Source organism: Carassius auratus, chromosome 2, assembly GCF_003368295.1.
Source record: "Carassius auratus strain Wakin chromosome 2, ASM336829v1, whole genome shotgun sequence".
Taxonomy (NCBI): domain Eukaryota; kingdom Metazoa; phylum Chordata; class Actinopteri; order Cypriniformes; family Cyprinidae; genus Carassius; species Carassius auratus.
Genome location: NC_039244.1, coordinates 5,456,115 through 5,469,805, shown reverse-complemented (window position 1 = coordinate 5,469,805; position 13,691 = coordinate 5,456,115). Strand labels below are relative to the sequence as shown.

The 13,691-nt window shown below is 37.4% G+C and overlaps 1 protein-coding gene across 2 annotated transcripts; it reads left to right on the top strand.

Moving 5' to 3' along the window:
* Positions 1 to 10,458: 10,458 nt before the first annotated feature.
* LOC113113773 (secretogranin-2-like) lies at positions 10,459 to 13,554 on the top strand. Of its 2 annotated transcripts, none has more exons than XM_026280254.1 (2): positions 10,459 to 10,602; positions 11,211 to 13,554. In XM_026280254.1, exon 2 carries the CDS (start codon positions 11,216 to 11,218, stop codon positions 12,983 to 12,985), a length of 1,770 nt encoding a protein of 589 aa, XP_026136039.1. In that variant the 5' UTR covers positions 10,459 to 10,602; positions 11,211 to 11,215; the 3' UTR covers positions 12,986 to 13,554. The 2 variants fall into 2 exon arrangements, with proteins under 2 accessions (XP_026136039.1, XP_026136045.1); XM_026280260.1 differs by lacking the exon at positions 10,459 to 10,602 and adding an exon at positions 10,958 to 11,115.
* The last annotated feature ends 137 nt before the right edge of the window (positions 13,555 to 13,691 follow it).

The following is a 13,691-nucleotide window of genomic DNA, read 5'->3' as shown; positions in this document are numbered from 1 at the left end:
TTAGCCATATACTAGAGTTAAATTTAACATAAAAAATCTAGATTGATCCAATTTACTTTGTTATGTCAAATAATTACTATTATTATTTTAATATAATAATATGCTTGAATGTTCCTTATTACAACTAGGAAGACTAGCCCTTAAAAAAAAAAGATATAAAAATATATGTATAAGCTGTATTTACTGAGATTTGCCATATTCTAATGTTAAAGTTAACATAAAAATCAAAATTGATTCCATTTACTTTATTTTCCCAAATGAACGTTGAATATCTTGTTCGGTTTAATTACAAATAAATGTAACGTTCCTTTTTTAAAAACAAATCTCCATTTTTTTTATCAGAATTATGCAAATACGAGAGTTCAGGCACATTTTGAATACATTTTCCTAAATAAAGCATGTCTCACTGACCTTACTCAACTGACGTCAGAGTTTTTATTTAGGTGTGGTATATGATGTGTGTGCCGTTTCAAAGCACGTCTGTACAAGACTAGAGTCAACGAAACAAGTCAGTCCTTAAGACAAGTATCGGTGGCCATGGAAACCAAGGCCATAAGCCGGCAGCGACTGTCTTTCAGAGATCATCAGGAGGTAGAGATGGAAGGAGACAAAGACATTCTGAGAAACTTGGTTATAAGTCAGTAGGCTACAGCTTTGTCAAAGAAAAGACTGTCTGTGAATGGCATTTTTAGAAGATGTAATGGAAACATTAAATCAAACATTGTTCTTTTAATTAAAAATAATTAAGTCAAGCGCTGCACACAGCTGTGGATCAGGAACAGATTCCTTCAAAATGACTCAGCCGTGCATCCTTCATACCACATCAGACCTCACATATGGCTTTCAAGAAACACTGTGAAAGACAGATGGATGGAGGACAGACAGACCGAATCACTGGCTGCAAATCAGCCGACAAGCAAGAGAAGGAATTTCCATCAGAGGATCCGCTGGGAGCTTGTGGGAAACATGGATCACTTCCAAACGCATCATGATTCTCCCAGTTTCAATTTACAACTAATTCTCAGAAGCCTCTTTCACTCTCCCTCCCTCGAACTGCATGGATTATTTTGTAGTTATGACGTGCACATTTTGTTCAAATCGGCCCTTAATGAATATTGTGGCATCCACATATCAACTTTTGTTCAATAAAAACAGTCAATATTGTGGTTCCCTGTCAATTACTGGCCCTAAAAACCCATATATACCTAAAGTGAGGTCCACAAGAACATTTTTAATATACTTCATTTTTTTATGAAATCATATTTGTAGTAATAAATTTGAGAAACCAGTTAATTTAGAGTAAAACTGATATATGACTGTCTTAGTATTTGGTTTGTCCTCTTTTGCTAGAATGACAGCATAATATAAAATATTTCCTATTTCTAGTTTATGTTAGATATTTATTCATTTTGTTTACAAAAATCTAAAACATTTAGAACATCTGTTCATTTACAAACTTAAATCTGAATCCCAGATGTTGGACTCCACTGTACGTTACAAAACATGTTATTGACAATTATATCACCAGTTTACAGAACGTGGTTTGTTTGTACAGACTCTGCAGTGATGTGAAGGTGTGTGTGTGTGTGTGTGTGTGTGAGACTGACTGGCTGGCTGTCAGGATGTGTTTGCTGTTCTCCATCTGTGGCGCTGGCAGTGCGCGATGAAGAATGACACATCAGAAGAAAAGCAATAAACAAAATAATCATCAGGAGAAGATGAGGAAAACCTTGACTGACACCTACACACAGACCAACATAAATGCATTCATTTATACACACATTTAACACACACCCATGGACACATCTACACATGAGTCACTGCTGCTTATCCTCTCTCGCTCTCTGTGTCAGTTAAATTTAGTATGTTTTATTGGCATGACAAACAACTGTACACTTGATGTACAATCACGCTTTGATGTGAATAAAAAATTATAATAAAAAAAAACCCATTATAATACAGAATAGCAAAGGATCTCTGTCTGAGCGGATGTAGAGCTGGATGATTTTAATGAATAGAGAGACTCCATCTGAGCCGGCTATGCTAGCAAAGGTCATTTTCCTGTGTTTTCTCCTCAGTGCTCAGTGTATTTCTCACAACTCTGATTCATTAAAGGTGTGAAAACTTTCGGGGCTCCTTTTCATGTATTCTATCAATTCTAGCCATATCTGTGATGTTCTGTATGAGGAATCTAATTCGCACAATCTGCCACAATAATAACAGTGTGTGTGTGTGTGTGCTGGTTTGGTGTGGGCTGGTGGGAGTCACAGTCCTTCTCTGATAGAGATTCACAAAAACCTCAAGCATACAGGATATCCAATTCTCTTACCAGTGTCTAATGCTTCTAATCAACTCAGTGTTACAAGAATTCTGAGAAAAGACTGAACTGCAAGATATACTAAATTCAGAACTTTGATTTTCTTTATCGCAATTCCGAGAAAGATTCTGATTTTATCTCTGAATTCTGAGTTTACATCTCACAATATTCCCACAATTCTAAGAAAATAAGATATTAACTCAGAGTTGCAAAAATTACAAGAAATAATTGCGAGATATATGTTGCAACAGTCAGGTTTCGTGTAGGTGGTATATTATTTTATCAAATGCGATAGAGCATTAACCATTAAGCGCCAATCACCAGACATTTCATTTTCAAACTGCCACAAAAGGTACAGCAACCAAAATAATAAAACGTTGCCAGATTCACATTCCTCTATTTTGAATGAAACTGAACATGCTTTTTGTACCACTTACTGAACATTTTACTTTAAAAATTACGCAAAACATGCAAGAAACATAATTCGCAATGTAATTTGTAGAAGCTTCACCACAGGCATGTTTTTCCAATGAGCCTTGGTAAAAAAAAAAAAAAAATGGAATATTGTACTATTGAATGTTTTAGACAGAGGTGGGTAGAGTACCCAAAAACTTTACTCAAGTAAAAGTAAAAGTAATTCTAGAAATATTTACTCAAGTAAAAGTAAAAGTACTAGTCTTGAATAGTTACTTGAGTAAGAGTAAAAGAGTATCGGATAAAAAATCTACTCAAGTAGTTAGTTACTAGTTACTTTGGGTCATATATGCGGAGCCTTTTTTTATATAGATATATAGACAAAAAATGTATGTAATGTATGTATGTGTGTATAAATGTATATATTTCATCAGCCTTTAATCCAATTTATGTAATTTATTATAAAACCCTGTCTGTTTATTTAAGTAACAAATATAGGTGTCATGCCATAACATATTTTTAATACGACTGACTTTATTTTAAATGTGAATTTAACATTGAAAGTTAATGTGATATAAATATTGCTACTAATCTTTCATTGTTCAGAAAGAGAGCAAATAACATTTACATTATTAAACATAATTTTCACTGACAGTCTAGATTTCATTCACTCTCAGAAACTCCCATTAAAATCACTGAAACTGTTAACACTGTGAAATCAATATCTTAATTATAGATTCGTACACACATCTGCACTTTGTTGTTTCTGACGAGAGAATTCGGCAGAAAGAGGTATTCAGTAAGTGAGCGAGTGAAGGAAGCACCGGCATTTCAGCGATGACTCATCGGAACACCTCTGATTGGCCATTGCATTCAAAAGCTCAACAGAACCGTGTGTGATTGGTTAATGCGCAGCGCTGTAAAAACGCGTCTGTCTCTGGCTCAGCGCCAGCAAGCTATCACAGATCTGAATTTAGCAGCTGATGATATGACTTGCTGAACGTACTCGCACTGGTGTGATTGTATTAAAATTAATAGAATCTTAATCGGCTATTTTTTTGTCTTTTGGAAGCTGCATTCAACCTGTTATAAGCCACACACGTACAACAAACTAATGTCACAGTGTCGTGTACTGTAATCGAATGTAGCCCAAGTTATTACCTGTTAAACAGTAGACAGCACACGCGATCTCCATCGCAAGCAAATAATAGCCTTTGCAGATTAGCTTTCAATTCAGTGAAGTTCCATAGCCCCGTTTTCAACGCTGCTAATATTCTTAAACGTTACAACTCTGAGTGAACCGCTTCAGAGCTCAGCGCGTGCGGCAGGGAACTGAACGACTCATTCAAACTGATTCATGAACCAATTCACTCGTTTGCCAATTGGTTTGATCAAGCCTTTGAACAGAGTTGACTCAAAAGAATGAATCATTCGCGAATGGGCATCGCTCATTGTCTAGAGAAAAGCATTTTGCATTAAGATAAAGTAACGAGAGGGGCGTCGCCCACAGTAACGAAGTAAAAGTACAGATTTTTCCCAAAAAATGTACTCAAGTAAGAGTATAAAGTACCCATCTTTAAATATACTCCGAAAAGTATTCGTTACCCCGAAAAATTACTCAAGTAAATGTAACGAAGTAAATGTAACTCGTTACTACCCACCTCTGGTTTTAGATTTGGTCTCAAAGTTTTTAGACATGACCTTGATTGCATTCCATATTGCATGAATGCCAATGAATTCAGTGGTATAAATTAGCCCCTAAAGTGACACTTTGTCATTTAATTAATACTAATGATGTTCATACTGATGTTCACTTCAATCTGCATTTAAGCCATTTCTGTGATTAATTTAATTCGTCCCAAAATCTTTTTGAACTCAAATCCAGTTTAGCCTTCTTGATTAAGCTGGTTGAACAAAGTTATGCTTCCAAAGCCTGGTGTAAAAAAACGGGATCTAAAAGACTACATCCATATATGCTGGTGATCAGCAACATTAGTCTTTTCATCAAGGTAACATCAATAATATCAATGAGGCTTAAAAACTGCACCATCTAAATATAATTTAAAAGACTGTATCATCTCCTAGAAAGCCTTGAAGGTTCTTGAATGCTTTAAAAAGAGAGAGACAAGGAGAAACTTATTAGGGATGATGTATTAGAGATAGAAAAATGCGAAAAGCCTCCGCTCCACGCACGTAAGAGAACACGTCATTCAGACTCATGAGTCAGAGGAAGGTGAAGGAGGAGGGAGAGAGAGAATGAATGAAGGCGAAAGGGCTAATAATAAGACTAAAGATGATCTGGAGAGAAATAAGAAAAGAAAATGTAAATAACATGGTTTTGGATCTTGAGATATATTTATTAATTAATTAAATTATAAACATTATTATTAAATAATTATTAAAGTACAAAAAATAAAAACATAAATAATAATAAAATAAAATCATACATTTGTATTATTATTATTATTATTATTAAATAAAAAATATAAAAGTATTACTATACAAAATAAATAATTTTTATTTCATTTATAATATATATATATATATATATATATATATATATATTTTTTTTTTTTTGTAATGCTAGAATTGTACTTAGAAAGACTGTTATGGCACCTCTGTGGAGATAGGTATCACCTAGTCACTCTGTTTTCCTGTGGTGTGGCAAAAACAAAAACAAATATTTTAACAAAATATGTCCTTTTATGATCAGTTAGAAGAAAATGTCTGAAGAAATGGGTTTGGAACAACATGAGGGTGAGTGCATGATTTCAAAGCAGTTAGAATATGGCAGTAACAATGGGTTTGATTCTTAGGGAATGTAAAAACTGACAACAAAATTGAATCCAAATAAGTATCTGCTGAATACATTTATGTAATGCAACTTTCCCTTTAATTAAGCTGCTTTCTTGAATGGTATATATAAATATATATACCTTGGTATATATATGGTACTCGCTCGGTTAATAAGGCAGATTTAGTGAGTTATATCTGTGAAAGAAGTGAAAGAAGGAGACAGATAAAGAGGAACAGAAAGAAATGACAGCTAAACAATAGTCTTATCCTTATTACAACCCAGCTGCCACACACAGCCTCTCACTTCAGCACTTACAGAACAAGTGAACAAGAGAGATAAGTGAATGACATAAAGCAGAAGATCACCATGGAGACAAGAAGTCAAGCCAGGTAGAAAAAAGCCTTTAGATAAGCATAGAGACATTATAGTGCCTACCAAAGACCAATCACAATTAGATCTCCTTAAAGTCAACATGAATACTGACCTTATTTACATCCTGGTCTTATGTAATAATGTGCTCCACCTCTGAAATGATTTTCCATTTCAGCTGATGCCACTGATCTTTCTTATCTTGTCTATTTTCACATGGAATTGCATCATGTTATGGAAATTACATTTCCCACTTTCTAGTATATAAAAGTATCCTTTTAAGTATACTTTAAGTATAACAGCAAACTTTGAGTACACTAATAGTTAACCTCTGTGAAATTATACTAAAAGTTAACTTTTAGGTACACTGATAGTTTACTAATTAAATGCTTTGTACACTTTGAAGTATAGTCTCAGTAAACTTCTAGTTTAGTAGTTTTATACTGCAAGTATACTCATAAGTTTTCTGTAAGTGAATTTTGCATCATACTTTAAGTATACTACTATGTCCCTATTTAAGTATTCATTTGTATATATTTTGTTATGAATATCTGAACATACAAAACATCCAAAGAAAGAACAGAGTATCTGCTTGTAAACAAAAACATTTTATTCTAGTTTCATGCATTCTTTTTTTTAAAACACTTTAATGTGGGTAAGTTTCATAAAAAAATTATATAAAAAAATAAAAATAACATTTTGAACAAAATCTGAAAAAGATATGAATTGGATTCAGAATGATAATCAAAATGATCAACACCCCAAAGCTTGACTGTAATTATTACCTCTTCATTGGTCTACATTTTATTCCATAACGTTACAGTTTTGATGATCGTGATCTGTTGTTTCTTCTTCTTCTTCAATTGTGTTTTTTTGGGAAATTCTGTACAGAAGATGTGTACTGGCGCCCTCTACCATATAACAATGAAAACACGGATTCTAGGAGCACAAGTATAGCTCAAATATATATAGAAATGTATCCAAGTATAAGTCAAGTATACTTGACTGGTATACATAGGGGAGCTGGATCCTAACCCAGTGTCCAGAGCCACAGGTAAGGAAACTCTCTGCATGGATGGCCAACATCACAACGCTCACACATAGATTTTAAGAAGCCATTTTCATGAAATGTCTCTCCTTTTGATATAGCATGAGGTGAAAATGTTCAATTACGTCAACATAATCCATGGTACAGTTTAACTCTATGTAGCTCATCTTAACCTCTCAATTTACCCTTCACTTTTTTGGAAAGCCATATTTTGAAAGCAATTTATTTTAGATCCAAAATGATTATTCTCAAGGATGCATCACATCCTGGAATGTATGTACCTATTTAAATAGGATGCATTTTGTCTGCTCGCTTTAAACACATTGTGAGTAAAAACTGGCTCAACTCACCCAGCTCTCCCCTATGTCTTCTGAGTTATAAAAGAGCAAACTATATTAGCCATTCTGCTGCAAGTGTGGTTATACTAATGCATAAAAACAAACATCTCTGATCTATGAGTCATTCCCACACACTTTACTACCTGTTATATTCTCTCCATGACACACACACACACACTGCTAGGTATCGAGGGCCATAGCCTGTTGGTTTCTGTTGACTCTGGTATTTCAACCCTTGATTAAGATTCCAGGAACCACACAACACCGCTGTCAGTCTCCCCAGCAACCAGAGGGTAGGAGAGATGGAAAAAGACAGAGAGAAATAGAAAGAGGCAGAGATAAGGAGATGAGGATCAGCATTAGGGATGCTGAAAGTAAAAAAGAATTAATTGACAGATAGATTTCATTGCTTGAATTTATTAGAATGACAGCAGAGAGACTATGCAGCCCTCCCTTTCTATTCTCATTGACATTCATCCTCTCCTCCCTCCCTCTCTCCCTCCCTCCATCCGCCGTGCCGTCAGCCCATCCCAGCACACTGAACACAGCTCTGATGCTTTCATTGAGCCGAATCAAATCAACAGCCTTCAGAACAGGCCAAGCATATAATCTTAACCCAAACTGTCAGTTTACAGAACCCACAAAAATCTTCTGTATTCCAAACGGTTTTTCTGCTGATTAAAGAATAATTCAACTTACAAACGTTTGTCAAAAGCAAAAATGCTACAAAATGCACATCAAATTATATATATATATATATATATATATATATATATATATATATATATATATATATATATATATATATATATATATATGATGCAGGGCAGTGTAATACATGGTTTACTCTTAACAAGTGTTAAGCATTCATGCTGATGCTTTAAAATGTATGATGTTTAGCAGACCTTATTTTAGCCACTGGTGACAGGCAAAGAACTACACTTTAAAAAAGCTCAGTTTCATTTGAAAACATAAAATCATTCATTCTTGCTTTGCTCATTAGACCAAATTAATGTGCAGAATCCTGCTTACACCAAGAGAATCCCTCGTCAAGCCTCCTACACATCTCTCAGCCTATCAAATCATCCGTCACAGTCCACGCACACATGACTGTAACCTCCTGCTGACACCTCCACAAAGCCTATTTATAGCCAACTCCAGCAAGACGTGTTTCAGAGTCATCTCTTCAGCATTGTTTTCCCCCATCCACTAGCTAGTCTCTGCTAGAACAATCACCACAGCAACAGAGGGGATGCTCTAATATCATTAAAGGGAGAAAAACTAGAAATTCAGTGGGGTGTGGATTGATTTCCTTTTAATCTTATTGAGAAAGCTTTTCAGAAGAACTGCTGTGCTGAAACCCAGTGCTCCTCCTGTTTGCTAATGGAAGTCAGTATATATGTATTTTCATGAATCAAGAAACAAAAAATAGAAATGATGGTTTGGTTTCACAGCCATGGAAACATCCCATAATGCACACACACAGGCTTATGACTCATCTGACCATGTGACTGCTCCACTAACGTCAGGAGGACCTCTCTCCCCAGAGTGCAGTCAGCTGACTGTGGGTTATGAGTCCAGAATCAGTATGTGCTAAAAACAATATGCAGACAAACCGCAGAGTGCATTAAATAAAGAAATAAATGCGCTGCTCTGATTCTGGGCTGTAGGGACTAACATGTCCTTTTTGCTGCAAATGGCTCTCCAAAGTTTAATAAAAGTTCTTGATGTTAATTTACAGCTTATTCAGACCAGCTTATCGTTTTCTTTTTCACAAAAATGCCAGTTAAATGTACACATTGGACTAAAACTTTGAGTTTGCTCACACAGGGTTTACCAAAATTGGGACCCACCACCTTATTATTCTTGTGTTCCCTGTCAAAAATGACCAGCCCACAAAACAATTATGGTAAATTATTAGCAAATATTGGATTCAGTTTTTTTATCAACTTGTTTTCTTTCAATTAGCACAGGTACCGTATTTATTTTTGGAACTGATTGATCCTAGGCCTCATTGATCGGCTTATGTGCCTTTGCTTTGGTGCTAATGCACCTCAGTTTTTGGCTGAACACATCAACAAATAATGGTGTGTTTTTTATTAACAAAAAACTGAGGTGCATATGATCATATCAATGAGGCTTATGATCAGTCAGTTACAGAAAGAAATATAAAGCCTGTGGTCAAAGATTTGGTGATAATTTAGAATATTTCTTAAAATGTGTAAATTTTTAATAGGCCAGTCATTTGAACACAGTCACAGTAACATGAAATTAGGCACAGCACAGTACAAGGGTTAAAACAATGGTTCCAATTAGTGTATTTATTTTCAAGACAGAATAATGCAGGGCTGTCTGAGTAGCATGTCAAAAATAGCTTAAATAGGTCCAAGTGAGGTGGTTTTTGATAACAGATTTTTTTATTTCCTTTTTGTACTAGGAAACTACAGCTAAAAATACTACAAATAATGTGTCTGTTTAAAAAAAAAAAAAAAAAAAAAAAAAAAATTTTCAAAAGATGAGGCTTTCTCTGCAGAGACTTTTTGTCTGTGTTCCAGGAAAAGTGATCAAGTACAAATGAGTGTAATCTTGGCACAAATGTCACTAGGGCACTAGCTGCTGACAGGCCCCACCGCAGGATCTAATAGATGATCTGGACTGAAGGTGTCTAGGGACAGTGGAAGAGATCTTTACCATAGGCCTTGTTCTCCTCACAGTCCTGCAGTGCATTTGAGCGTGTGTGTGACTCATCTCCTGACGATTTAACTAGTCCGTGATGCTTGTGTGTACAGAAATAAATAATAAATAAATAAATAAATATTGGTTTGTACAACGAACATCATGATAGTAAATGAATATGTTATTTCCTCAAAACTCTTTAAGGGGCTTCAGAATCATTCTGCATTTTTTTTATACCTTTTTTATAACATCGGCAGGCAGTACCAATTTAACAGTTCAATTGCATTATATATTAGACAATACATTAACTGTAATGCAAAATAGTTTCTGTATTTAGGCAGAAACTATGGTAAAAATTGTTGTTCACAAAACGCACTGTTCTTTATGAATAAAACACACCTAAAACAGAGACCATGAGGAAAATGCCTTGCAAGAGGTTCAGTTTCTCAGAGAAAAACGTTGTGAATGGTTACGAATGCATGCACATCCTCGCTATTGCGTGAGCATCGTGACGCACTGGTTAGGTGCCGCCTCATATAGCGCGGGGAGCTGTCCGGTGCTGAAACACAACCGAAGCGCATTGAGGCAACACGGAGGACATGCTGTTCACGCTCATTCACATTCTCTGAGCTCTACACAAAAGGTACGGGGGCTCATTTTCATTTTTTTTTTTTTTTAATTCACAAAATGATGCTCCGTGAAAATAATTAACATATTCGCTAGTCTGCTTTGTGATAAAGAGCTTTTGTTCTTCTACTTTCTGGCTTTGCTTGCTTAGATACCATCACTCATCAGCAGCACATCTCATCTCTGGTTTATCTGCTCGAATCGTCGCGAAAAGATCAGTGAAATGTATTCCAGCTAGGTTGATTTTATATTTATTTTTTAATCTTGATTTGTTCTATACAAACATACGTGAAAATATCAATAGATCTGTTCTTAGAGATCCATAGCCACAAGTGAAAGGTTACCTTGACAACAGGCGGTGACTCATCCGGTGCTGTTGTCGTTTAAAAACATGTTGTGTTCTGACTAATCTCATTGCTGCTTGAGCGCTCGAAGTGTCTCTTCTGCTTGGTCTGGGAAACAATTTTGGATTGTAAAGCAACACCAAGAACTGATTTCATTGTTAGTCTAAACTCGAGCAGAATTTTAGGTACATTGCATGCAATTTGTTTTTAAACACCAAAGATGCAACATAAATAAAAAGACTCCTTGGGTTAACCATTTTTTGTGCTTGTTTATCTCTAGGCAGTATGATGTTGTCACAACCGAATCTGTCCGCCGGAGGGGTGGCAGTCCTGCTCGTTACCCTCCTCCAAACACTAACTGTGCAGGGCGCCTCTGTGCGCCACCATCGCCTGAGAGGCGGAGACCAGGGTGGCTTCCTTGCTCCCAGCCCCGATATGATCAAAGCTCTGGAGTACATTGAAAGCTTGAAGCAGAGAGCCGATGGATCAGAGAATCCAACAGGGGATTACGACGAGGTGGACAAATTCCGTTTTCTAGTGCAGCTCGCCTCCTTACAGGATGAGAATGCACCCACGCGTGAGGACGCCACCCGTTGGCCTGATAACAAGGTGCCACTGTGGGTTCGTTCTCTGCTGCGGGTGCTTGAACAAGCTGGAGAAACTCCAGAAAGCCAGCCAGCCCCCGGAAACGAGCAGCGTTCTCACAAGAGCAGACGCCCGATGGCAGATGCAGAGAGCCCTGCTGGAGACTACGGAGGCTTCGTGAAGCCACACAAGAAGTATCCGCTGATGTTTGAGGATGAGGAGAACAGCAGGGACACCAAGCGGGCGACTGAGGATTTGGATGAGCAGTACACCCCTCAGAGCCTCGCCAACATGCGCTCTATATTCGAAGAGCTTGGCAAACTGACTGCTGCACAGAACAGGAAGCGAGAGAACCAGGATGATGAAGACACCGAAGATGATGAGGACCTCTACAAGGTTAGGAGCCTTGCATACGAAGACGTGACCGGAGGGGAGGAATGGGTGCCGTTAGAGGAGCAGCTGGAGACGGAGGAAGTAGTTAAAGGAAGCCGTGAAGAATACGAACGAGGGTTAGGAGACAACAGAGAGCAGGGCGAGGTCATTGAAAGACGAGCTATACCTACAGAAGACGATGATGAGAACCCAGACGATGACACAAAACTTGTGGATTACTACCTGTTGAAGGTCTTGGAGATGACAAACCAAGCTCAAAAACGGGACCTGATGGAAGGAAGGAGGCGGCTACTATCCCAACCTTCTCTAATTGACCCCAGGGCAATCAAACAACTGCTGTCAGCGATTTCAATGAAGCTCCAGATACCACCAGAGGACCTGGTTGGAATGCTCTTCATGGAGGAAACCAGAAAACAACAACGCCTTCCCGAGAACCAGCTGGTTAGGAAGCCCAGCCAACCTCGGCACAAGAGCCGGGTCATCAAGTATTACAATGGTCGACAGCCAGAGGTCACAGTGAGTGAAATCCCTCCAGATGTCAAGACTGAGGACATACTGAAAGTCCTTGGGTTAGGGAATCTGGCCAACAAAAATGCTAAATTTTCGTTGTTAAGGCAAAGGCCCTACAAAACAGCCATGCCAAAGTACTTCAACCCCAGCGGAAGACGGGGAAGCTTGTTCCTGTCCGAGTTAAACAGAGCTCCAAGCAAAAGAAAAGATGATTACGATGATGATGCTGTGGATGAGGATGAAGAGTCGACCTTCCTCGCAGCCAAACTCCTGACTGAATACCCCGACACCAGCTCGAGTGATCGCAAGAGAGCGATTGATTCCACCATGAACGGGCTGTTGCCTTATGAGTTGTATGAGGAGGCCATGAAAGATTTCTTTGATCAGGTTGATAATGGGAAAAAAAGCACGCCCACCAAAAGAGACACCCAAGGGAAAGAGGAGCCTGAGGCGCCCCAAAAGCCACCCACTCAAGATTCAGCACAGGAAACCATAGATCAAACCCCACCTGTGCCTGGAACAGAAGAGGGTAAAGAGTATCATGGGAAAATGGTTGCAGGAATGTGAAGAGCCTGAGCATGTATTTATTTTTCCTGCTCGTATTCTGACAAGTCCCGCCCCTTGACCTTTTATCTCTTTGATATAGTTGCTATGGCTACATGAACGACTTCTGAACTGTCCAAATTGCAAACTGGTTGTAAGAAGCTCCTACTAGCCAATCCTGTCACATAAAGGACTTGTCGGAGTACGACGGGTGAAAAAAAATAATGCTTACTCATGGGACATGCCTATATCTCCTCAAAAATTATATATATATATATAAAAAATAAACAGTTTAAAGTGCTTTAGTTTTCATGGAATTCTATATGTAAATATATATGGTATATCAATGTGCGGGAGTTCCAGTGCATTTTATTTAGTTTATGAATTGGTGGTCCTCGAAATGTTTTCTTGTTCCTTTTGTTGGTATCAAGAGAATGTTGCTGTAGTCGTAGGACTCCGCTTGCTGCAATCTTTACAAGCTATTTCATTATCAACCCAATAAAGATGGATGTGATTCTCATTTATAAATCATTTTGTACGTGTTCTAAAGTGTAAGAAGAGATACATGAATAAAGCATTACCGTATTATTTTTCCTCTCGCTGTATTGTGCTGCCTTATTACACGCATGATTCAACACAAAAACAACCATCACTTAAAGAGGAAACATTTATCAGTGCTGGGCTGGATCTTGAAAAAGAATAAATATCAATCATATATTAATATTTACAT

Coding starts and splice junctions, on each gene's coding strand:
- LOC113113773 (XM_026280254.1), top strand. CDS start 11,216: ATGATGTTGTCACAACCGAATCTGTCCGCCGGAGGGGTGGCAGTCCTG.